This window comes from Rhinoderma darwinii, chromosome 3 (genome assembly GCF_050947455.1).
Source record: "Rhinoderma darwinii isolate aRhiDar2 chromosome 3, aRhiDar2.hap1, whole genome shotgun sequence".
Taxonomy (NCBI): Eukaryota; Metazoa; Chordata; class Amphibia; order Anura; family Rhinodermatidae; genus Rhinoderma; species Rhinoderma darwinii.
Window position 1 is genome coordinate 127,437,015 of NC_134689.1, and position 26,248 is coordinate 127,463,262.

The 26,248-nt window shown below is 40.6% G+C and overlaps 2 protein-coding genes across 5 annotated transcripts in view; one reads left to right on the top strand and one right to left on the bottom strand.

Annotated features, from left to right (window-relative positions):
* SYCP3 (synaptonemal complex protein 3) overlaps positions 1-4,416 on the top strand; it is a 152,684-nt gene extending 148,268 nt beyond the window's left edge. For 2 of the 4 annotated variants that reach the window (XM_075856692.1, XM_075856693.1), the window contains exon 9: positions 4,070-4,407. In XM_075856692.1, the coding sequence (XP_075712807.1) occupies positions 4,070-4,168 (99 nt within the window). In that variant the 3' untranslated portion in view covers positions 4,169-4,407. Of the gene's footprint in view, positions 1-4,069 lie in introns of all 4 variants that reach the window. The other 2 variants (XM_075856695.1, XM_075856691.1) reach the window with 2 other exon arrangements.
* Positions 1-26,248, bottom strand: part of CHPT1 (choline phosphotransferase 1) — a 47,384-nt gene that overhangs the window by 13,601 nt on the left and 7,535 nt on the right. Inside the window, exons 2-4 of the mRNA XM_075856690.1 lie at positions 20,749-20,896; positions 20,440-20,581; positions 11,822-11,906 (exon numbers count right to left, since the gene is read on the bottom strand). Coding sequence (XP_075712805.1) covers positions 11,822-11,906; positions 20,440-20,581; positions 20,749-20,896 — 375 coding nt within the window. The remainder of the gene's footprint in view (positions 1-11,821; positions 11,907-20,439; positions 20,582-20,748; positions 20,897-26,248) is intronic.

The window sequence follows — 26,248 nt, forward strand, 5'->3', positions numbered from 1 at the left end:
GTCCTCCAGGCCATGTTTCTCCCCAAAGGCCAAATCGTTAGAAGACTTTATTTAAACAATAATGTTTCACAAATGTGTAACTGCTATGCTAGCCTCAGTTGCAAGAAAAAGTAAGTGAACCCTGGATTTCTACATTGATTACTATTAAAATGAGGTCTGATTGTTATTGAATTCACAATTATAGGCAAACGCAATATAACTACACTAATAATACACAATGGCATTGAGACTGCGGTCAAAGTTACATGTTAAAGGACAGGTGTGGCGGAAATTTTTTTTTTTTATATATATATATAAATTTGCTTTTAGTGTGTTATTAAAATAAATTTTATTTATTTGTGTTTTTGTTTTACTTTTTTCTTTCTTTTACTTCACTATGGGGGCTGCCATTTTTTTTTTCATCTCTGTATGTGTCGATTAACGACACATACAGAGATGGAATACGGCACATACATCCCCATAGAGAATGCGAACGGGAGCCGTTCCATTCACTATAGCGTACGCCGCCTGTGTGGGAACGGCGCATGCGCCGCTCCCACACAGTCCAAAAGGAAGGTCTTCGGCAGAGCGACATCCGCCGCCATTTTCATGTGGACTGGAAGCCGCGGCCAAACAGTAAGATGACTACTTCCGGTCGCGGCTTCCGGACATATGTTCCAGGCAGCGAGGAGTAGGATCGGAGGCAGCAGCGGCGGCAGGAAAGTTATGTTTGTGTATGTGATGTGTGTATTATGTTCGTGTTATACTGTATGATTACCACTGTATCTAATCCTCCTATACTGTGTGCTGCCATTTTCTGAGCGATTGCACAGTGTAGGAGGATTAGAAGATTCAACCACCTCCTTCTCCTGGCACTAGCCAGGATAAGGGAGGGGGGATTGTGTGAGCGCACTAGAGTGTGTGTGTCTATACCAAATTTTCAGGATAAAGCAATGAGGTTGCTTTACCACATTGCAATGCTGCAATTTTGGGAATTGCTCCCTCTAGTGACCAGCACATGGAAATGTTAAAAATTAGAATCTAATTTATAATATTTCTTGACTTGTGAAAAAATTAAAACAATGTTTAATCACTTAAATACTGTTTAACTGAAAAAATAAAAATTTCTAGCGACACATTCCCTTTAACTTTATTCTGTGAATATATGAATAGAGGGATACCAAATTTATATAGTTTTCTTTTATGTTTTACTAAATAAAAACAATTGGTTCTAAAAAAAAAAATAAGTTTACTTTGTGTTACTATATTTGGAGACATATAACTTATTATTCCGCCAATGTATTTTCGTGGGAGCATTTTTTATTTTATTTGTGGTGAGTGGGCAAAAAACAAAACACCAATTTTTTGTGTTTGATTATTTTGTGTGGGATACATACCGTTATATTTTAATAGTTCTGACTTTTACATTTCAAAACTTAAAATGAAAAGGGGTTATGTGGGGAGCGAAAAGTATTAGCAGTATACTCACTGCAGTATGTGTGTACACTCGCTAATATACATTCTGCCTCCCCCCCCAGTTGCGTTGATTGAGATTTTAATAGATTTTTATAGCGATGGCAGGGGATCGGAAGTCTAGTTGCACAGTTTTCCTTCAGGACGACACGACCCTTAGTCACGTGACCGGCCCTACTGTACCCTATGTACAAGCAGTAGTAGTTGGCTCTCTGTTTCCATGGACTGGGAGGGAGCTGGATCTATCAGAACGTATGGTGGTCAGTACAAGGACCTCACGCTTGTCCTTGTACTTGACAAGCATCATGTCAGTGAACACCGCTCTACTTTCCCCCCTCTTTCATCCTTTGCCCCCTAAAACTTTTAGGCAATTCTTTTTTGTTTCCCATGATAGTTCCGCCAGCAACATTACCTCTGGAAAACAGGCATTTCACTAGTGGGACACTTGTATAGAAGTTGTCTAAGCAGATCCAACACGATTTTGACAGTTATTTTAAGAACAGGTGGGCGGCAGTGTGGGGGCTCTATTTTGGAGTCCTTCCCCTCTTAGCACAACTGGCTACATACACAAGTTTAGAGTCTCTCACGTAATTTGTAAAGTTTTACGCCATACCTGGCCCGTTTGTTGGGCAGGTATTGGCGAAAATGTAATCTGCCCTTGAAGTGTACTAGGGATTCGTCTATGGCTACATGTTTGTGGAGGGTGTATATCTGGGGAAATTTTAAAATGATAGTGGTCTATAATGGACCGAATTTTAAATAAGCAATCATATGCAGGGTTATTAGGGAGTGGACAACGTGCATTGTTATTATAATGCAGACATTTTTAGCAACACTTGAAATTGAGCCCTGGGCATGACGTTGCGGTACAGTGGAGTGTGATATAAAAGGTGGTTTCTCCAATATGACCTTATTGTGTGTTTCAACTGACGGGGCCTTGCATAATATGAGTTGTGGTTCGCAGCTAAAAACTACTGTGAATAAATATTAATTTGCTTCCCTATCATTTGTATTAATTCTTCAAAAAACAAAACAAAAAAAAAGGTGAAAAATCTACTTCCTTAAACCCTGCAGTGTTCACACGAATTCCTGCAGTGGCTGGAAAGTCTGGCACTTGGGGTACAAAATTACTAGTGGAGGTCCAGCTAGAGTCACTTTGGGAAGCTGATTGACCACTGACCCTAGTGATTCAAGAACAATTCCTCACTTGACGAATCAGATGAAGAGGAAGACAGCAGAAAATGCACTTCTCCACTGTCAGAGTCGGACTCTTAATTTAAGAAAGCAAATGCCTTCTCTGCGCTGTACACCTGTTCACACATTTTTATAATTTAATTATAAGGCAATTTGTAACAAATCATTTTTGGATTTTTTTTTTATTTAAATTTTTTTAGTACTTTTTATTTACCCAATTTACTAAAATGATCACGATCTCTAATTATTTTTTGGGGTGTTTTTTATAACTAAAAAAGAGAAAAAAAATGCGCCTTCATATCGGAGATTGATATCTATACTTGAACTTAAACTGAATCAGTGGCATTGACTGCTCACAGATGGGGGTGGCAATGGGACACATTTCGGGGGACTTTATACAGTCACTGGTCAGTGACAGGTACTGAACTTGATCTGCCACTGATCTGTGTCAGCGACAGTCAAGAATGGGGGTGGGGGTGGGGCTTGTGGGTGAATTTTATATATTTTTCAGTCTTCGTTTTTTTTCTTCACAACCAGCTTTGACCTCTTCTCTCACTCAAATGGGAGGATCGGAGCTGGAGGGACAGCCTCCACTGACAGTCCTCATTGTGATTGGTCCGCCCGTAGAAATAGACCATTGACCATAATCCCCGACCAGGACAACAGCTTCTTGTCATGGGCTGTCAGCAGTTTATGTTAAAATGCACCCACACGATTTTGTGTGGGAGCAGTTTAACTAAATCACGTGCATATACGGCGGAATGCAGCAAGGCACAGCATTCCCCGCCGTGCACGTACGTGATTATGCACTAAGAAGTTAAAGGATCTGTCATCCTTTCAGACATGTCTATTTTAGTAAATACTTGTATTCCCATGAAATACCAAATTCTGAGGGAAAAAAATAGAATTCTGCGCAGTCCATTTCTTGGTTATTTCTCCTAGAAATGTCTGAATAAATTGACAACTGGGTGTTACCATTCCTCTGGTTAGAGTGGTGTGTTCTTACTCAGTCTTACTCGATCAGCACTGATTGGACATTGTCAGTCTGTGTAATGACACACTCCCAACTGGTATACACCAGTTGTCAAGCTATTCATACATCGCCAGGAGGAATAACAGGAATGGCACAACACAGACTTGTAAGAAAAGATGCTCCAGATTTTCTATTTTATGGGGAATATAAATTATTTACTGAGACAGACATGTCAGTAGAAGCCGAGAGGTCCTTTTTAATCGGCACCCCACGATCGCGATGTGATGGTTGAGGGGACCCCCTTCCGCTAACGGCTTAAAATGTTGTGCTTTTTATTGGGTGCATTATTTAAGTGGTTGAATTGCTGGAATCGGAGTGATCTCCAATCCCAGTCGTTACAGCAAGGTGTCAGCTGCCATGAATTCATAGCTGTATCAAAACATTTTACAGGAGAAGATAAGGACAGCAGTCCAGAACCTCAAGCTAAAGAGACGTTGGGTGATGCAAGACGACAGGGACCCAAAACACACAAGTAAATCAACTAAATAATGGTTGGAGAAGGTGGTTTGTTTTTTGGAATGGTCAAGTCACAGTCCTGACCTTAATCCTATCGAGATGCTGTGACATGACCTGAAGAGGGCTGTGAATGCCATTTATCCCAGAAATATTGATGAAACAAAACATTTGTAGGGCGAAAAAGTCCAAAGTTTCTCGGCAACGTTGTGCAAATCTTATTATCGACTACAGGAAACGTTTGGTGGAGGAGATTGCTTCTATAGAGGGGGATCTACAGGTTGTTAAAGAGACTCTGTGACCAGATTATAAATGCCCTATCTCCTACATAATACGATCGGTGCTGTAATGTAGATAACAGTGGTTTTTATTTTTAAAAACGATCATTTTTGAGCAATTTTAGATTTATGCTAATGAGTTTCTTAATAGATAACTGGGCGTGTTTTTACTTTTTACCAACTGGGCGTTGTGAAGAGAAGTGTATGACGCTGACCAATCACTGATGAATCAGCGTCATACACTTCTCATTGTTCCAGCCCACCTACTGTCACTGCACAATCACACTGTGCGTGCAGTGAAAGGAGCTGGGCTGGAACAATGAGAAGTGTATGACGCTGATTGATCACTGATTGGTCAGCGTCATTCACTCTTCTGTACAACACCCAGTTGGTAAAAAGTAAAAACACGCCCAGTTGTCTATTAAGAAACTAAGTAGCATAAACCTATAATTGCTCATAACTTGCTCAAAAATTATCCTTTCAAAAATAAAAACCACTGTTATCTACATTACAGCATCGATCACATTATGTAGGAGATAGGGCACTTATAATCTGGTTACAGAGCCTCTTTAAAGGGAACCTGTCAGCAGTCTTTAGGCATCAAAACTGATGACATGATGATGTAGGGTTGGGGAAGCGAATTTTAAACTCACCGATGTTTGATTTCGCTGGCGCGTCAGTCACAAGCACCACTTTCTGCTGAGTGATGGCTCTAGCTGCCAATCAGGAGACCGCTAGAGCCATCAGACATAGCAGATGGGTCATAGGCTTGCAGCGTAAAAGCACTTGCACATCAAGTCCCGCCTCACTGGCACTTGCGATCGGCGCAATTATACATCATATGTTACATGACCAAGAAAAAAGGCAAGTATAAAATGCCCTTCCCCTCCACTATATCACCCAGTCAGCAGTTTTGAGGCCTCAAAACTGCTGACAGGTTCCCTTTAAATTCAAGGGTTCACATTTCCGCTCTGCACTGTGGAGGTTTACTCAACCTTAACGACCAGGCCTTTTTTGCCCTGCGTTACCAAGGATTCTATTTGTTTTTTCACTGTCGCATTCCAAGACTCATAACTTTTTTATTATTCCGTCAACATAGCCGTCTAAGGGATTGTTTTTTGTGGGACGAGTTGTATTTTTCAATGCACCATTTTTGGATGATATAATATATTGATTAGCTTTTATTAACTTTATTTTCAATTCCTTCCTAAAATAAACAACTATTACAGCATTGTTTATAAATTTACGTTGTTCACTGTGCGGCGTTAAGAACATGTTACCTTTATTCTATGGGTCGGCTCAATTGCAGGGATTTTAAATATGTAAAAGGTTTTATATGTTTTCCTACGTTTGCAAAATAAAAATATGTAAAAATAAGGAATTTAGCGCGTTTTTTTTTTTTTACGCCGTTCACCTGGTGGTTTAATTAACGTGTTAATTTCATAGTTTGAGTCGTTGCGATCGCGGTGATACCATATATGTGTTTGAGGGTGTTTTTTTTTTTTTTTACACTTTTACAAAATAAAACCACTTTTTATGGAGAAAAAAGTGGTTTGATTTTATTTTTACTGTAATATATTTTTTCTTTCATAAACGGTCTAATTTTCTAATTTTTTTAGTCCCACTAGGGGACTTTACTTTGCGATCTTCTGATTGCAGATCTAATGCTTTGGTGTACTTCGTATACCAAAGCATTATTGTCGGTCAGTGTAAAACTGACAGGCAATATATCAGGCCATGCCTCTGGCTATTACTACCACTATTATTCAACTTATTTATTAATGATATAGAGGATGGGATTAATAGTACTATTTCTATTTTTGCAGATTACACCAAGCTATGTAGTATTGTTCAGTCTATGGAAGATGTTCATAAATTGCAAGCTGATTTGAACACACTAAGTCTTTGGGCATCCACTTGGCAAATTAAGTTTAATGTAGATAAATGTAAAGTTATGTGGGTACCAACAACCTGCATGCATCATATGTCCTAGGGGGAGCTACACTGGGAGAGTCACTTGTTGAGGAGAAGGATCTGGGTGTACTTGTAAAATCACAAACTAAATAACAGCACGCAATGTCAATCAGCTGCTTCAAAGGCCAGCAACATATTGTCGTGTGTTAAAAGAGGCATGGAGTCGTGGGACGGGGATATAATATCACCACTTTACAAAGCATTAGTGAGGCCTCATCTAGAGTATGCAGTTCAGTTCTGGGCTCCAGTTCATAGAAAGTATGCCCTGGAGTTGGAAAAAAAAATACAAAGAAGAGCAACGAAGCTAATAAGGAGCATGGAGAATCTAAATTATGAGGAAAGATTAAAATAATTAAACCTATTCAGCCTTGAAAAGAGAAGACTAAGGAGGGGGGTGGGCATGATTAACTTATATAAATATATGAAAGGCACATACAAAAAATATGGTGAAATCCTGTTCCATGTAAAACCCCCTCAAAAAACAAGGGGGCACTCCCTCCGTCTGGAGAAAAAAAGGTTCAATCTGAAGAGGCGACAAGCCTTCTTTACTATGAATCTATGGAATAGTCTACCGCAGGAGCTGGTCACAGCAGGGACAGTAGATGGCTTTAAAAAAGGCTTCGATAATTTCCTAGAACAAAAAAATATTAGCTCCTATGTGTAGAAATTTTTACCTTCTCTTTTCCATTCCTTAGTTGAACTTGGACACGTGTCTTTTTTTAAACTGTACTAACTATGTAACTGCTTGTGTAATTTAGGGTCTCTTTACACCGCCATCATGGTTTCCATTATAACAGAAACCATGAAGACATTGCTGGATCCATCCCACGATGAACACAATCAGCGATCGACGGACTCCATTGACTATAATGAGGTCAGTCGGGGTACGTCGTGGTGTCCATCATTTTCACAGGAAGACTAGCGATGCAGGATGTGCTATGCTTCCCGTCATATATGACTAAACTGTCAACTAAGGCTTCGAATGGGGCTTCTGACTGTAGTGTGAGCCTTAGGCCAGATTCACACAAAGGAGTGCAAACTCGGATGTGAAAAACGAATGTTTTTCACATCCAAGTTGCACACGTGCGGGTCCCATTTTCACAGATCCCCATAGACTTGAGTCTATCGAGGGATCCGTGAAAACTGAAGAAAATAGGACATGTTCTATTTTTCAACAGACCCTTCACACAGTCCGTTTTAACGACTGTCACAAGGACATATACTACGGTCATCTGAATTCGGCCTTAGATAACAATCAGACCACAATTTATTAGTAATCAATGCAAAGACCCAGCGAATTCCGAAAAGGATTAACTTTTTGTTGCAACTGTAGCCGCTTCGCAAATTTGGTCTATAGAGCCCCTGTTTTTGCTGCCCAGGATGAAGCGGTGGCCTGGGTGGAATGGGCTTTGACGTTCGTTGGAACTTGGATTCCTTTAGCCCTGTAACACTCAACAATGGTGGATTGCTATACTATTTTATTTTGTCCTTTATTACTTCCTTGAAATTGAATAAGAAGATCAGAGTCCTTGCTCCAGTCAGAAAATTTAAAATGATTTATGTACTTTTCTATTGACATCAAGGCAATGGAATTCTTGTTCTGTGTTTTGAAATATACACAAAGGGAAGCATAATTCATTGATTCCTATGAAAATCCAAGACCACTCTAGAAAAAAAAAAAAGTAGGATTGAGTTGTAAAACAATTCTGTCACCTGATGGCATCCAGGGGTTCAAATGGATGTTTGATTAGGGTTTTAAGGAGAATATCTAAGTCCACTTGAGAGGGATCTCATTTTGGGACTTAACCCATAAGCTTTTATCTTGGTTTTTATTTAGACTCTTAGAGCCGAAGATATTCCAAAAGAAAGAACAGTGAATTGGAAATGAAGGATCCGATATAATAAAGTCTTTATGGCAAATCAGAGAAATTTTTGGGAAGAGTTGTGGATAGGAATATGATGATACGAATCTTTGAGATCTAAAGTGCACATCACAGCATTTTGATTTATAAAATGTGTGACTGATTTTAAAGGACTTCTTCTTTACTCTTCTGTAGAAAATCCATTTCGTTAGGAATTTCAAAATTTATTATTGTTCGACAAGTCCCATTTGTTTTTGGATATTTTTTTTTTTACTAGGAACAAACTTGAATAATGGCCTTTTCCATGATCTGATGTTGGGACAGGGACACCTGTCAATAGAAGGGATTCTATCCATCTCTTCATTTTCCTTGAGAAATTTTGACGGCTGTTCATGTATTGGAAATGTTTAAGGGGTGTGGTAGAGATAGGAATGCTATTCTGCTACCTTGATGGACTGTGTCTAGAATCTATTTGTTTTGTGTCACTTTTTCCGATTCCATAGGAAAATGGAAGTCTTCCCCCTATTTTGGCATCATTGTTTACTACTTAACTTGTTGTTGGGGGATAAATATGAATCCTCCATCCTTACCACCCTTTGACTAACTTCACTGTTTTGACTTCACTTTATAGTATGCCTTTTGGGGCCTAGAACCACAAAAATCTGACAGACTCTGCTGAGGCGTCCACTAGAAACCCTGTTGCAGATTTTAGCAAGGGGGTGGATTCAATTATCTTCTTTTGAAGTTTCATTTTTCAGATGACTACTTAATTCATTCAGATGTACATGGACCATGCAACAGATGTTGCAGCTATGTTGGTTTTCATAGTGATCATGGACTTTTTCAATAAACAGTCCATTTTACATTCCATCAGATCTTTTAAATTGTGATAAATTTTCAAAAGGCAGTGAGGACTTTTAAACCTCCTTACCCACCTGTCTATTACATTTTAGTATTTTTTCCATGGTCCTGGTTTCTTGTTCATCAAACAGGAGTCTGCTTTAAATTCACTGGATGGTCCCAATTTCTTTTCAAGCTCTTGCCATTCTTTTAGAATCTTTTTAAAAAGGTCACCAAAAATTCTTCCTTTATTGAGCTGGATTTTTTATTTTTATTTTTTTAAAACCTTCATGGTACTTCTTGTAACCTTTAAAGAGAACTTGTCATCTCTTCTGACATATTTGCTTTACTAAATAATTGTATTCCACATGAAATTACAATTCTGGAGCATCTTTTCTCAGAGCAACAGTACAACTCGTAGAAATTTCTGAATAAATTGATAACTTGGTATTGCCGGATGGGTGGTGTCCTTACATAGAATGACAATGTACAATCAGTGCTGACAGAGTAAGACTATGTAGGGACACGCCCCTATGACAAGAAACATGTTAACACCCAGTTGTTCATTTATTTCTAAATCTCTAGAAGAGATTTAGAAATAAATCTAACAGAGGAATGGCACAACGCATCGTTCTAAGAAAATATGTTCCAGAATTGTTATTTCATGGGGAATACATACTTTTTCTCATCATCGCCCTCATATTCTAAGGGATCTTTTATTGAAGACTGAATGTCCTTTTCCTAGAACTGAAGAAAAGTAGACAGAACGTGAACCCAAGATCTCTTAGGATGAGAAGAGGCGGTCTGGCTTTGGTGAGATAGAGAAGCTAGGGATCTTTGCACTCTTCCCTAATCGCAGTACTGAAATCCCCCATCAATGAAGATTGTTCGTCTTCAATAGCTTTCAGAATGCAGTTTTGACACAGCAGATGCATTAGGTAACTTTTTGCCACACATGGCACATTTCAGGCACTTTCTGCTCAGGTTTTTGTTTGTGGGTTAGAGGTGAGAGAGAGCCCCATGATAATGTAAAACATAAACATCACATTACTAGTACAGCAAAAGATTATAACAATTAGAATACTGGAGGAAAACATGTGCTCTACAGAAGGAACATGGCTTTCCTGCTGAAGAAATTATCTTGTGCGTGCCCGGGGTCCGTCCCTTCCGTCTGATTTCATCACCATGCGCCTAAGACTTCCGACATAACTTCTGTTTTACGGGAGATCCCGTGTCCTGTTCGCATGAAGTCAGAGTATATCGCACAGTGCTGGACCCTTCAAGGGGGTATGAGCAATGAATAGCCATCCTTTATCCTCTACCCCTCCCACTCAGCTATAGTCTCACAAGACCACAGTGAAGCAGAAAGGAGAAGTGCTCCATGACCAAGTTTACTATGCCCAGAAAGGTTAGAAAACAAATAAAAATATTTTTTTTCTGCAATTTTCTTGCCCTTCTAGGAAGACACCACTCTCTGACCTGACTGCTGTAGAGACAGGAAACACTGGTGGCAGGTTGTAGGAGGGGAATTTTAACCTCTCTCTAATCCTGTCCCTACAGGAGGTCAAGGCTCAACCTCCTGGTGGTGCCGTCATGTGGGATGCTATGAAAATTGGAGTTGCTGAGGAGCTGAACTCAAGTAGTGAAGGTTGTTTTAAATTGGACACCCCAAGTTATAAGGTCTGAGCAACGGGGTACATATATATATATATATATATTCTACTTGTTTTCTGTTTTACAAAAGATAATTTTTTTCATTCGATTATGGCTTTGTTTAAATGCTTTCAATGTATCGCATGAATTATATGTTCAAATCAGATATTACACCCGATCAGGAACGGACATACCACATATGCACCACTGCCTGACCATTCACGCTTTTGGTGTCACTGTAGAAAAGGCTTATGAGTGTTCACTCTTTAAGCAGGAGCGGTTTGTAACAGATCCTCTACTTAGAGAAGCCTTACTTTAGAAATTTGCTGGTGGCGTCTTATATGTGATCACACTAATGTGCTAATATGGGACAGAGATATGCAAACAGGCGAAGACATAATATTTTAACACTGCTTCCTGCCATGGCTGTGGTGCTTTGTGGGTTCTGTGAAACATACAATCGTACAGGTTGCTAACCAGGCTAAGGCTCAAATACGTCATTTTGATCCCAGCAAATGAACTGCTAGAGAGCAAAGGGCTCATAAACGGTTTTACACAGGTGCCCTCAGGTCTCTATGTCCGCCACTGAACTGGATAATTATAAAGGTGAGTTTATGTGCACCCGAACTACTAATTTTAAACATTAAAATGGTTTTAAAGACTAAACATTAAACCTTCATAGAAATAATATATACTAGATACATATTTACATAATCATGGAGTTACTGGATTATGCTGGTCACCGTTAGCCTCACTGACATGGCACAGGATGGTCTATAAAGGCAGTCCATGTTCTAATTACAGGAATACACTGGTAACTGGTGGATCCATCCTAAGGTACTTTATGTGGCCATGGCATATCGGACATAGATCTGCCTCTTTAGGCATTCCAGCTTGCTAATGGAGTGGTATTTGGGAAAGAATAACATAAAAGAGCAAGTTCATAACTCTTGATGAGGGAATAAGAACGGTCCTGGAAATGCACACAAAACTGGCTCAGATATTATAAAAGTGGAATTTCGTTTTCGAGATTACAGAACATACACTGTATGAAAATTTACTATGATGTTTCTACATTTTACCTCATAGTCCCAAACAGTAGTTCCACAAACCGCAGACAGCAAAAACATTGCCGTTACAGAAAGCTGCAGCTCTGTTACATCAATTCTGGAGAAAGGAATGAGATTTCGGTTAATCAGGTTCAAGTATACAAATCAGGACCAGATATTATTCACAATTTAGATGAAACTGAAAAATCCCCTGAAAACCTATAATTGCATTTATTTTGATCAGTGAGTACCACTGCTTGACAAGTGATCTGGATGTGATCATGGGCTTCCAGACACACACTCCATGCTTGCAAAGTTCACTGCTGCAGTGATTTCATATGAGCAGTCCAGGAACTGCTAGTGGATGACTTTGGAAATCTTCTAACATTATTTTTCAAAATATTTTCCCATACACACTTGTGCAGTTGTTACAAAAATCAGAATTGAACGCAAATTTCCTCAGCATCTACCGGCCTCAAATCAGGACAGTGGATGACTAGGGGAACACCACAGCATAACAAATCATGGCTCCCAGACCCCACCAACGTACGGCTGTATGAATGTCCTTATTTTTGATGCCCAGTACAATAGTCATTAGTATTGTAGCTTTGTTAGTCCAAGTCCATTTGCTTCCAGCCAGGCTTCCCTCTGCATGGAGACATTTTATGTTTTGTCTGTGTTTCACTACTGGGCACACCATCATCTTCCCACGGTCTACAATAATACTGCTAGATTAACGAACAACTATTTATTTGTATTGTAGGTGCATTCACCATAGTCAGGCAAACTCTATTTGGGCAGTGAATATACTTTCCGATAATATTTTCTTAGGTAGAAGGTGAATTTAAACGTTGGCAACACCTAAACAAGCGGTCTTTCAACTATATCATGTTGTATTAATTAGACATGCTTTCCAGAAATCATCTAATCCTGAGCATTGTATCTTGTATTGTATTGTATTTTCCCAAGAAGTATATCACAGAGTGTAGGAGTAAGGTTTCAGGTGCTTTGTAGACAGATGTGGCCCCTTTATTCAGTCTATGCACACCTGCAGCAGATTAGTTGTGGAGTTATAGGCCAGGATCACACACAGTTTTGATGCAGTTTTTGGCTCAGTTTTTTTAGCCAAAGCCAGAAGTGGATCCATAAGGCAAAAAGGTATAAAGAAAAGACTGATGCATCTACTTTCTTTTGTATCCACTTCTGCGTTTGTCTTAAAAACCTGAGCCAAAAACTGCATTAAAACAGTGTGTGTGTGCGATTCTGGCCTTTGTGCAGAATCTACACTGAAAATTTGCAAGTAGGGTGAAAAAACCCTAGTGGAAAAAACAGCGTGGATACTTCGCAGTGGATAAAATCTTATAGGTAAGTTTCTAGTTATACGGTAAACTTTATTTCATCCAACCAGAATAGGATCTGATAGGTGCGGATTACATAGTCGGGATTATCAAATGGTCATTTGAAAGTATACAAAAACTCACTTTAAGGTCTTATTCACGCATTGCAGAGTTAATCAGCATTTTGCATCAGTATTTGGAAGCCAAAATCAGGAATAGATACTAAACACAATAGAAATATAATGGAAATATTTATACGTCTTCAGTTCTTTGCATACACTCCTTATTTTGGCTTCAAACTACTGTTGCAAAATACTGACCCAATTTGCAATATGTGAGCTTACCCTAAGGCCTCATGCACACTTCCGTCAGCCATTGCACGGCCGCTAATGACGGTTCCGTCAAACACGGGCTGCACACGAATGGCTTCCGTGTGCAGTCCGTTGTTTCACGGACCAAATTCAATGAAAAGGCAGAGGGCAGGAGTACTACTTTTGACGGAACGTCCGCACAGTTCCGATAAAACAACGGAAGTGTGCATGGTCCCATTGAAATGAATGTGTCAGGGTGCTATCAGTTGAAAAAAACGCACACACCTTAGGCCTTAGGGTACGCACACACGTAGCGGATTTGTTACTAATTTTCTGCAGTGTATCCACAACACTTCCACATTACATGCAGACTTTGCTGCAGATTTCACCCCTTCTACACTGATAAAGAGTGAAAACTGCAATAAATCTTCAGAACAAAAATGAGCATACGGCAGATTTTAAAATCCGCAGCATGCTTTGATTTCCGTGAGGAAAATGTTCAGCAGCATCATCCACTTGCCTGCAACAGTCTTCCGCTGCGAATATTACACATGCAAATCCGGACGGAAAATCTGTAACGAATTCCCTAGGGGGCCTAACAATCTTCTACTATAACTTTTTTTTCTCAGGAGGAAATTCTTCATTGGTTTCTACTTCCACATTTTATTGCAGTTCTGTGCTGGAAACAAGTGCTGGATTGCAAAACTTTCTGAATGATCAGATGCCATATTAACCCCCTTCCTGACCACCCATTGTCTTTTCACTTGTGGCGATCCAGGTCTAGAATCTACAGCAACGTCTTTTGGCGTCGCTGTAGAAAAGGCTTATGAGCGCTCCAATTAGTACTCATTCTCATAGCAGGAGCTGTTACTAACAGCTCCTGTACTTAGGGAAGTCAGCTGAATACAGCTGGGATCAGAGGAAACTCTGACCCCTGACCGCGGAATGATCAAAGGTGACCGACCAGTGACGCGATCAGACACTGGGGAAACAGTCTGCAGGATCTAGAAAGGACCCCATGGCTGTCTCTCTTCTGTATGCCTGCTGTTAGGGCACACTATGTGTTCCCCTAATAGCAGCTCATACATTGTAATGTATTCGCATGCAGGAGTAAGTCAAATATAAAGTAGTTAAAAAGTTCTCTCTTAATAGGATTACAATTTTTTTTCAGCAAAAGACAAATAATAAGTCATTATTTAGCATAAAATATATATTTTTTCCAATGCATTCCATAAAAACGACATATTTGAGGTATCTACACGATCATAATAACCTGAAGAATTTATTTAACAGGTTATTCAGTGTGAAAGATGAAGGGTATAAAAAAAAAAAAAACAAACAATGTAGAAAAATCACTTATTTTTCTATATGGACGTTGCAAAAATAAAAGTAAGTTATTTGTTTCCCCAAACTGCACAGGAAAAAAAATACAATTTCTCCCACATAAAACAAGGCCGTATATAGCCATGTAAATAATGAAAAAAAAAAAATTATGGTTGCTGAAAGGCAGAGGCAAAAACAAAAAAAATTATCTGGTCATTAACCTCTTCCCGCGCTGCTCCGCAATAGTACGTCCTGCAGAGGGGTTAGTTCCCGCATCCAGACGTACTATTGCGGAGTAGTTCCCGGCGCACACTGTCCTAACGGACAGTGTCCGGGAACTGGGAGGTCAGCTGTCCCTGACAGCTGACACTCCAGCCTTGCCGGTCAGCGGACCATCGCCGGATTGCCGTCGCCGCATTTAAGGGGTTTGAAGCACATCGGCAGCCCCCACTAAGTGATCGTGGGGGCTACCGATGCTTGTCACGGCAATCGGAGGTCAGACAATGACCTCCGGGTTGCCATGTACGGAAGCCTCGGAGGAGCAGCCTCCACCTGTCCTCCGAGGCTTCCTGTCAGTGTGACTGTCACGTCACAATGACAGTTAGAATACATTACACTACGTGTGTAGTGTAATGTACTCTAGCTGCGATCAAAGCTGCAAGTCTAAGTGTCCCCTAGTGGGACAAGTGAAAAAAGTAAAAAAAAAGAATAAAAATGTTTTAAAAAAAGTGTAAAAATAAAAGTTATAAGTTATATAAACAAGCACTGCATTTTTTTCCTAGAAGTCTTTCATTATAGGAAAAAAATGAACACGTTAAAAAAAGTACACATATTTGGTATCCCCGCGTTCGTAACGACCCCCAACTATAAAACTATAATGTTATTTCTCCCGCACGATGAACACCCCAAAAAAAAAAATCAATAAAAAAATGACACCCGAATCGCTATTTTTTGGTCACCACCCCTCCCAAAATAGAGAATAAAAAGTGATCAAAAAGTCGCATGTAACCGAAAATAATACCGATAAAAACTACAACCCGTCCCGCAAAAAACAAGCCCTTACACCGCTTTTTTGACTGAAAAATAAAAAAGTTACGGCTCTCAGAATATGGTGACACAGAAAATAAATTATTTTATAAAAAAGTGATTTTATGCTGCAAAACGTAAAAAAACCCTATATACATATGGTATCGCCGTAATCGTACCGACCCGCAGAATAAAATCTAATGGTCATTAATAGTGCACGGTGAACACCGCAAAAAATAAACTAAAAAACATTGTCAGAATTGCTTGTTTTTGGTCACCCGGCTTGCAAAAAAATGTAATAGAAAGTGATCAAAAAAATAAATAAAAATCGCATGTACCCCAAAATGGTACCAATGAAAAGTACAGATTGTCTCGCAACAAATAAGCCCTCACACAGCTCCGGTGGTGAAAAAATAAAGAAGTTCTGGCTCCCAGGAATATGGTGATGCAAAATGTGCAGTGTTTTCTAAAAGCGGATAACATCCGACACCATTTATCAGTGCGACACCGGCCACACATCTATGAATTATTATTTATTTACCGCATTATTATACCCTCTTATTATGCCCTGATGTTCTCCGCACAGATTACATATGCCCCCACATTATAAACTGAAATACCAGCAAAACCCCAAACAGAAAAACGACCAAACAAAATCTGCGCTCCAAACGCAAAATGGCGTCCCTCCCTTCTGAGCCCTGCAGCGTGCCCAAACAGCTGTTTGCGTCCACATATATGGTATCGCGATACCCAGGAGAACCCGTTTAACATTTTATGAGGTATTTATCTTCAGTCGCACAAACTGGGCACAACATATTATGCACTAAAATGGCATATCGGTGGAAAATTGCAATATTCAAACCATCCGCTGTCCATTAACCCCTTTGAGCACTATGACTTAATAGCACGTCATGGTGCGCGGGTTGATGTATGGAGCGGGCTCACATGCTGAGCCCGCTCCATACGCTGCGGGTGTCGGCTGTGTATTACAGCTGACACCCGGGACTAACGGACAGGAACAGCGATCGCGCTGTTACAGGAGTCTGTAAAAATAACAATATACTGCAATACATTAGTATTGCAGCATATTGTACCCGCGGATCCAATGATCGCTGGTACAAGTCCCCTAACGGGACTAATAAAATGTGTAGAAGAATTAAAGTTATTAGTAGTGAGAAAGAAAAAAGTTTAGTTAAAAAAAAAAACCTTTTCCCATTTTTCTTCAAAAGTAATGTAAAAAAATAAACAGAATTGTTATCGCTACGTCCGTAAAAGGCCGAACTATTACAATATACCATTATTTAACTCGCACGGTGAACACCGTAAAAAACTTAAATAATTTAAACCACCAAAATCGCTGTAGTTTTCGTTTTTACCGCACGGCGAAAGCTGTAAAAACGAAAACCCCAAAAAAGGGAATCAGATTTTCTTCCTATATTTTCCTATTTTTTTTCAGTTTCCCAGTACTTTTTATGGCACTTTAAATGGTATCAATAGAAACTACAATTCCTCCCGCAAGAAATAAGCTCTCACATCACTCTACTGACGGACAAAGAAAAAAGTTATGGCTCTTGGAAGGCGGGTAGTGAAAAACGAAAATAAGAAAGCAAAAAAATGGATCAGTCCTGAAAGGGTTAATTCATTTCTAATGAAAAAAATGTATTACCACATGTGGGGTATTTCCGTACCCGGGAGAAATAGCTTTACAAAAATTGGTTGTTTATTTCTCCTTTATCCCTTGTGAAAATGAGAAAATTCAACATTTTAGTGGAAAAAAAATTCTGCAAAAGACCCGTGGAGCCTAAATGCTCACTATACCCCTAGAAAAATTCCTTGAGGGGTGTTTCCAAAATGGGGTAACTTGGGGGGCTTCCACTGTTTTGGTCCCTCCAGGGCGTTGCAAAGGCGGCATGGCACCGAAAAACAATCCAGCAAAATCTGTGCTCCAAAATCCAAATGGCGCTACTTCCCTTCTGAGCGCTGCCATGGGTCCAATTAAAAAATTGATTTTCATTTTTACAGACTAATTCTGATAAATTTAGCGAAAAACCTGTGCGGTCAAAATGCTAACTATACACCTAGATAAATTCCTTGAGGGGTGTAGTTTCCAAAATGGGGTAACTTTTGGGGTGTTTCCACTGTTTTGGCACCACAAGACCTCTTCAAACCTGACAAGGTGCCTAAAATATATTCTAAAAAAAAGGAGGCCCAAAATCCACTAGGTGCTCCCTTGCTTCTGAGGCTGGTGCTTCAGTCCATTATCACACTAAGGCCACATGTGGGATATTTCTAAAAACTGCAGAATCTGGGCAATAAAATATTGAGTTGCATTTCTCTGGTAAAACCTTCTGTGTTACAAAAAAAAATGTATTAGAAATGAATTTCGGCAAAAAAAATTTAATTTGTAAATTTCACCTCTACTTTGCTTTAATTCCTGTGAAACGCCTAAAGGGTTAAAACACTTTGTGAATGCTGATTCTAATACCTTGAGGGGGTGCAGTTTTCAAAATGGGGTGACTTCTGGCGATTTTCTAATATATAAGGCCCTCAAAGCCACCTCAGAACTTAACTGGTCCCTGAAAAAATTGCCTTTTGAAATTTTCTTGAAAATATGAGAAATTGCTGCTAAAGTTCTAAGCCTTGTAACGTCCTAGAAGAATAAAAGGATGTTCAAAAAACGATGCAAACATAAAGTAGACATATGGGAAATGTTAACTAGTAACTATTTTGTGTGGTATTACTATCTGTTTTACAAGCAGATACGTTTAAATTTAGAAAAATGCTAATTTTTGCAATTTGTTTCTAAATTGTGGTGTTTTTCAGAAATAAATACCAAAATTATCGACAAAATTTTTTCACTGACATAAAGTACAACATGTCACGAGAAAACAATCTCAGAATCGCTTGGATAGGTAAAAGCATTCCAACGTTATTACCACATAAAGTAACACGTCAGATTTGAAAAAATTGGCTGGGTCCTGAAGGCCAAAACAGGCTGGGTCTTGAAGGGGTTAAAGGGGTTTTATCATAATCAATATTTAATCACCTATCCACAGGATAGGTGATAAATATCTGATCGTTGGGGGTCCGATCACCAGGACCCCACCGATCACAAGAGGGCTTTACGACCTTGTCGTCCCTGTGAGAACTACATGAATGGAACGGTACTGCGGATGCTTGGCCACCGCTCCATTCATTACTATGGGGCAGCCAAAGATTAGCAGCCCCATAGAAATAAATGGAGTATGCACAGTACTTCTCTGTTCATATGGGGCTTACAGAGATGACAAGGTAAGCCCGTTCTCGGGATCGGTGGGGTCTCAGCACTCAGACCCCCACCGATGAGATATTTATCACCTATCCGAAGGATAGGTGATAAATATTGATTATAGTAAAATCCCTTTAAGGCTATTACAGGTCTAGTCATTAAAGGGTTAAAGGAATTTCATTGTAGTAAAAACAGTTTAGGTAAATTCACACGTAGCGTGATACACACGCAAATCCACAGCATGATACAGTAGCTGCAAAGTGGATGAGATTTGAACAACCGGTCAATTTCTGAGCGGAGGTGCATGTCAATTGTATTTGCGTAAATCTCTGCTTATTTGTTGCGAGTTTTCCCCATTGAATTCAATAGGTAGGTAAAACCCGCAACAGATAGCAGACGTTGCGTTTTTTGCGCCGCAAAAAACGCAACTCGAAAATAAAAATCTTATACTTACCGAGAATTCTGTGTTTCTTCGTACAGGACGGCCTCCTGGGATGACGTTTTCTCCCCTTGTGACTGCTGCAGCCAGTCACAGGCTACAACTGTCACATGGGATTAAACATCATCCTAGGAGGCCGGCCTGCAGAGGGACGCGTCGCCATGGCTACGTAAGTATGAAACTTTTTTATGTGCAGTTTTCCGCAGCGGACATTCCGGCCAAAAAACTGCACCACAATTTGGTGCGGTTTTTTGTCCGGAATTCGCTGCAGCGCCCAGGACGTATACGCTGTGAGCTTTTACGCAGCACATCCACCCTGTGTGAACATACCCTTCCAGTGTTTCTACTCGCAATGAAGCCAAAAGCCAACCATGAGACTGATGACAATTGGAAAAGGTCATTTACAACTAAAATGTAAGGGAACATTTCCTAATCAGTCTGGTATAAAGAACCCCTTACATTTCCAGTTGCACTTCTCTTCTATGCTATTATGGGAGGAAAGCAAGCCCTTTGTTAACTGGTTCATAACTGTTGTGTTGAGTTGTGCAATATATATTTAAATAGGGGGGGGGGGCTGTAGCCCAGACCAAAGGTGGTATGACTGGCAGCATGGGTGCTGTTCTCCTACCTTGCTTCCTCTGCAGGTGCTGTGTTGCTGCGGCACTGGTTGCCGTGCGATACTGCACTTGATAGGAGTAGAGACCCACTTAAAAGAGGTCGCCGTGAAGTGGCAAGTGGGCAAATACAGTTTGATCAAAATGTTTTCTAAGAACCTCATGTTCGTACATTTTTTACATTTTGCTGAGCCGCAATAGATCAAGTATATGTGGATGTGCATTACAAGTTTTCTTCTCTCCCTTGTGGATAGATTCAAATAGGTTCCAAGATCATGTTAAACAGTACTTTCATAAAAACATTTGAAAATATACATCACAAAAACAACTTACATTCCGAACTTTAGGGTACCACACACGTAGGTTTGCCACTGGGCACAAAAGAACATGAACATGCTGATAAAGCAACAGTAAAACATCCAGCTGGGCATGGTTCCAAGACGTACTGCAGCTATCGTCCCAACTGCTACAAACACTGTGCAGGAATAGAACAATCATTACAATAACGAACTCCATATTAATTTGGACAATCTTAGCAGAAAAACAGAACCAAAAATGAAACTAGGATCCAGCAAGATTGTGAAACAGATTGGCTTCTAGCACAGGTCAGATTTATAGAGCAAGTCCAATGTAAAGTATTACCTATTGATATAGAGTCACATCCGTGGTCAAACAACTCCCCAAGGGGGGAGCTACTGTTGGTTCTTCGAGCTTGTTTTCCATCAATAGCATCCAATGACTGATACACAAACAGGCCTATAGCACAAAGCACAAGTGCCCAAGATGGCACCTGTTGGAAGAGAAATTTTTTTTTAACATAAGAAGTCTGCAGAATTGCAAACATTATATCATTAGAACAGCAAACATGATGTACAGAAAGGTGCATAAACCTCCATTAAATACTTTACCAGTACTGAAATCCCTGTTGTTTCCGTACCCCAGTATACTAAAATGTGTCCAAAGTGTCTCCCACACTAGTATAACCCGTATATGAAGCATTACGTTGGCACGGGTACAATGTAAAACCGCTTAGTGGATAATGAAAAAAGAAAAACACTGACTGGCCAGTGCTAGAAAGAAACTGCATTTCATTATTTCTTTATCCCCTTGGCGACATGTCACATACTATTACGTTGCTATCGCTATCTCTTAAAGAGGCTCTGTCACCACATAAGTGCCCTATCTCCTACAAAAGGAGATCGGCGCTATAATGTATAAATGCTTTTTATTTAGAAAAAACATCTATTTTTACCACATTATTAGCGATTTTAGCTTTATACTAATTACTTTCATAATGCCCAACTAGGCGTGTTTTTACTTTAGACCAAGTGGGCGTTGTACAGAGGAGTGTATGACGCTGACCAATCATCGTCATACACTTCTTTCCATTCATTTACTCAGTGCATAGGGATCCTGCTAGATCAGTATGTGCTGTCTTATACTAGCACATTAACTTACTGAAGTGTTTAGACAGTGAATAGACATTCCTTCCAGCCAGGACGGGATGTCTATTCACAATCCCGACACTTCGGTAACGTTTCTGTGGTACTTACAGCAGAGCAAGCGTAATTTCATGAGATCACGCTGTAAATGACAGGTTACAGCGAGATTACGCTTGCTCTGCTGTAAGTACCACAGAAACGTAACCGAAGTGTCGGGATTGTGAATAGACATCCCATCCTGGCTGGAAGGAATGTCTATTCACTGTTTAAACGCTTAAGTAACGTTAATGTGTGTGTATGTGGCTGCACATACTCATCTAGCAGGATCCCTATGCGCTGATTAAATGAATGGAGAGAAGTGTATGACGCTGATTGGTAAAGCAATAGGCTGAAGCAGATAGGCACCGCTGCTATGGCAACCGGAAGCCTAACATTGACCTTCGTGGTCTGCCATGTATGGAAGCCCGTAGGCGGGGCCCAATAGGCTCGCTGTCAGTGAATAACTTACAGCTCTAATGCATTGAACTACATGGGTAGTGCAATGTATTAGAGTAAAGATCAGAAATGCAGGCCCACAAGTTCCCTAGTGGGACAAAACAAAAAGTTAATAAAAATGTTGACTAAAAAAAGTGTAAAAATAAAAGTTTCAAGTTAAAAAAAACAACAAACATTGCCTTTTTTCCTATAATAAGTATTTTATTATAGTAAAAAAAATGAAAAAAAGTATACATATTTGGTATCACCGCGTCCGTAACGACCCAAACTGTAAAACTATAATCTTATTTTTCCCGCATAATGAACACCGCAAAGAAAATAAATAAAAAACAATGGCAGAATCACTATTTTTTGGTCACTAACCCTCACAAAACAGTGACCAAAAAATTAAAAAAGTGACCAAAAAGTCACATGTACCCGAAAATAGTACCAATAAAAACTACAACCCGTCCCGCAAAAAACAAGCCCTTACCCCTTACACAGCATTTTAGATGAAAAAAAAGTTATGACTCTCGGGACACAAAAAATTAATAAAAAAATTAAAAAAAGATTTTTATTGTGCAAATGCTGCACAACATAAAAAGATATATGCATATGGTATCGCCATAATTGCATCGACCCGCAGAATAAAGTAAAAGGTCATTTATAGCCCACAGTAAAACCTGTAAAAAAAAATAATTGGCAGAATTATTTGTTTTTGGTCACCTTGCTTGCCAAAAAAAAAAAAAAAAAAGTGTTCTCAAAGAAAAAAAAAGGAGTTCTGGCTCTCAGAATATAGCGACGCATATTTAAATTTAGAAAAGCGCAAATTTCTGCAAATTTTCTCAAAATTTTGGCGTTTTTCACCAATAAATATTGAATTTATCGACCAAATTTTTTCACTAACAAAGTACAATATGTCACGAGAAAACAATCTCAGAATCGTTTGGATAGGTAAAAGAAAACTGGGTAATGGGTCCCCGTCCTCTTAGGAACCCGGGCCCACGGCTGCTACGGGGCCCACGCCGCTCGGCACATGACATTTATGGGCCGGGCAGCACGGCCCCCTCATGCCTGGTGGCGTTCCTAGCACCGGAGGGGGCCCCGGTGTAAGCGACAGCCACGTTTACTTGTATATTATAGGCTGCAGGCCACGTTAGGCCTGGAGCCTATAAGGAGCTGGGAAGAATCCCTGCGCATGCCGGTGTGATGTCACTGCATCACGCTGATCTGCGCATGCGTCCCGCCCGGAGGACGTTCAGCGCTTTGTCCGTCGCAGGAACGGCGCAAGGTAAGTAAAAGTTTTTTTATATTTTTTTGGTGGCGGTGTAACACTATATACAAGGGGGGGATGTCTGTGTAGCACTATATACAAGGGGGTTGTGTAGCACTATGTACAAGGAGGGGGACATCTGTGCTACGTAGCACTATATACAAGGGGGGGGCCGTCTGTGAAGCACTATACACAAGGGGGGGGGGACGTCTGTGAAGCACTATACACAAGGGGGGGGACGTCTGTGAAGCACTATACACAAGGGGGGACGTCTGTGAAGCACTATACACAAGGGGAACACACGCTGTGTAGCACTATATACAAGGGACACGCAGTGTGGCACCATCTACAAGGGAGGGGACGCTGTGTGGCACCATCTACAAGGGAGGGGACGCTGTGTGGCACCATCTACAAGGGAGGGGACGCTGTGTGGCACCATCTACAAGGGAGGGGACGCTGTGTGGCACCATCTACAAGGGAGGGGACGCTGTGTGGCACCATCTACAAGGGAGGGGACGCTGTGTGGCACTATATACAATGGGGGATGCAGTGTGGCACTATATACAAGGGGGGACGCTGTGTGGCACTATATACAAGGGGGGACACTGTAGCACTATATACGAGGGGGGACGCTGTGTAGCACTATATATGAGGGGGGACGCTGTCTGGCAGGTACATACGAGGGGGGACGCTGTGTAGCACTATATACAAGGGGGATGCTGTGTAAAACTACATACAAGGGGGGACGCCGTGCATATCTACATACAAGGGGGGGCTCTGTGTAGCACTATATACAAGGGGGTTCTGTGTGGCACTATATACAAGTGAGGGGGCTGTGTGGCAATATACAGGGAGGATTGCCGTGTAACACTATATACCAGGAGGGTGTTGTGGCACTATATACAAGGGGGTGATGTGTGGTACTACAAAAGGCGGGCTGTGTGGCACTATATACAAGGGGGGCTGTGTGGCACTATATATACACAAGGGAGGCTGTGGCACTATTTACAAGAGGGGCTGTGTGGCACTATCTACTAAGGGGGGTTGTTTGCCACTATATAAGGGGACAACGACTGTGGCACTATCTTAAGGGGGGCTGTGTGTGGAGCTATCTACAGTGGCACAAAGAGGGCATTACTGCTGTGGGGGCACAGTTACTGATAGGGCGCTTTTATTGTGTCGAGCACTGAGGGATCATTATTACCATCTGGGGCACTGTAGATTACGAGTTTGTTTAGAGGATGGGTTATAGGTGTGGAGGATGCTTGAAAAGCGAGAAACCAACATGTCTGTGTATCAAATTCTGCAGAGACGAGTCGTGGCTAGAATAAGTCGTCACAGTGGTCTGGGCCGAATGGAGAAAAAAAGGCAAAGTGAACGACTTTAATCAGAGAAAACATCACCTGTGAGTCACTAGAAATAAATGTGCTGTAATCACTTATATAGTCTGCAGAGCTCCTGTGTTTCTACCACTATATGGTCACTACATGGTGGTAATATTGGTCTTTGTATAGTGGTTTTTATTCAGTAACAGTACAGGGGTATTATTAAGTCAATATGTGGTTATGGTGTGGAGGTATTATTCAGTAACAGTATGTGGGTATTGCTTCATCTGGTATAGTGTATGATTTAATAACTGTATATGGATAATTTTTTTGTGTGACGCGCTAAAAATCTGTGATGCAGTTCTCTGCACACTGCCTTCTGAATTGACTGCATTATTGATACAGTAAGGCTTCGTTCACATCTGCGTCGGGGTTCCATTGATGGCTCCCGCAAGACCTTTCCGTCAGGGGAACTCATGAACGCAAACTAAACGGAAACCATACCTCTCGTTTTCATTACTGTTGATTTCAATGGTAATGTTACCATTGCAAATGGTTTCAGTTTCTCACCGTTCCGTAAGGTTTCTGCTTTTTGGACGGAATCAATAGCGCAGTCGTTTCAGTTTAGTTTGCGTTCCTGTGTTCCCCTGACAGAAATGTCTGACAGAAGCCATCAATGAAACCCCAACGCAGATGTGAACAGGCCCTAATTCAGCACTTGGGCCCGCTTTTATCCTTGCCCAGGGCCACATTTTGTCTAAAACCAGCCCTAAATGACAGTCATTTATCTTTTCCATACTACTGAAAAAACATTCATGTTTCGCTGAGCCAGAAGTCTATGTTAATGGTAGAAATTGGAGTTTACAGCAGTCGGCGGAATGATCATTCAGCCAACAGCTGTTTAACGTCTTTGGCCTGCATAAATCATAAGCAGTCCTTTCCCGAGAAGACCCTCAGTTCTAGGCGGAAAAGGAAATAAATTGCAAGGAGATTTTCTGACATCTTAGATTATGGCTAGATGCACACATAGCATTAATGCTGCAGATTTTCCACCCGGATTTGCAACGGAATACAGGACCAGTCATGTAGATGAAATTTGCACAAATTTCATCTACACGCTGTGCGGATTTCACCACTATCAGTGAAATCCACACGTGAAACATGCAGACTTTGCAGCAGATGTTTATGCTGCATGTGCACCTACCCTATCAGAAGTGCTTAATAGTTGGCCACAATTATTGGCCTGATCAATGCACCATATTGAAATATTACAGCAAGTATGGCAAAACTTAGGGGCCTTTTAAACAGTCCGACACTCGGCTGATGCAGCGAGCACCGATAAGCGAGACATCGTTGATCGGCTCTCGTTTGCTCCTGTCACGTGGCGCTATGGATGTAGCAGTTTGTCTCCCTGTTTACAAAGGGAAACGTGCTGCCGACAACGATAATATTTCACTTTTTTAAAACGATACGACCAGCAGATGATCAAGCGTTTGCTCGTTCATCTGCTGATCACTGCCCTTTTTACACAGGGCAATTATCGCCAAGAAGCGTTATATAAATGCTCGTCCGCACGATAATCGCCCAGTGTAAAACCCCCTTTACAGTTAAACACAAGTGAAGCAATT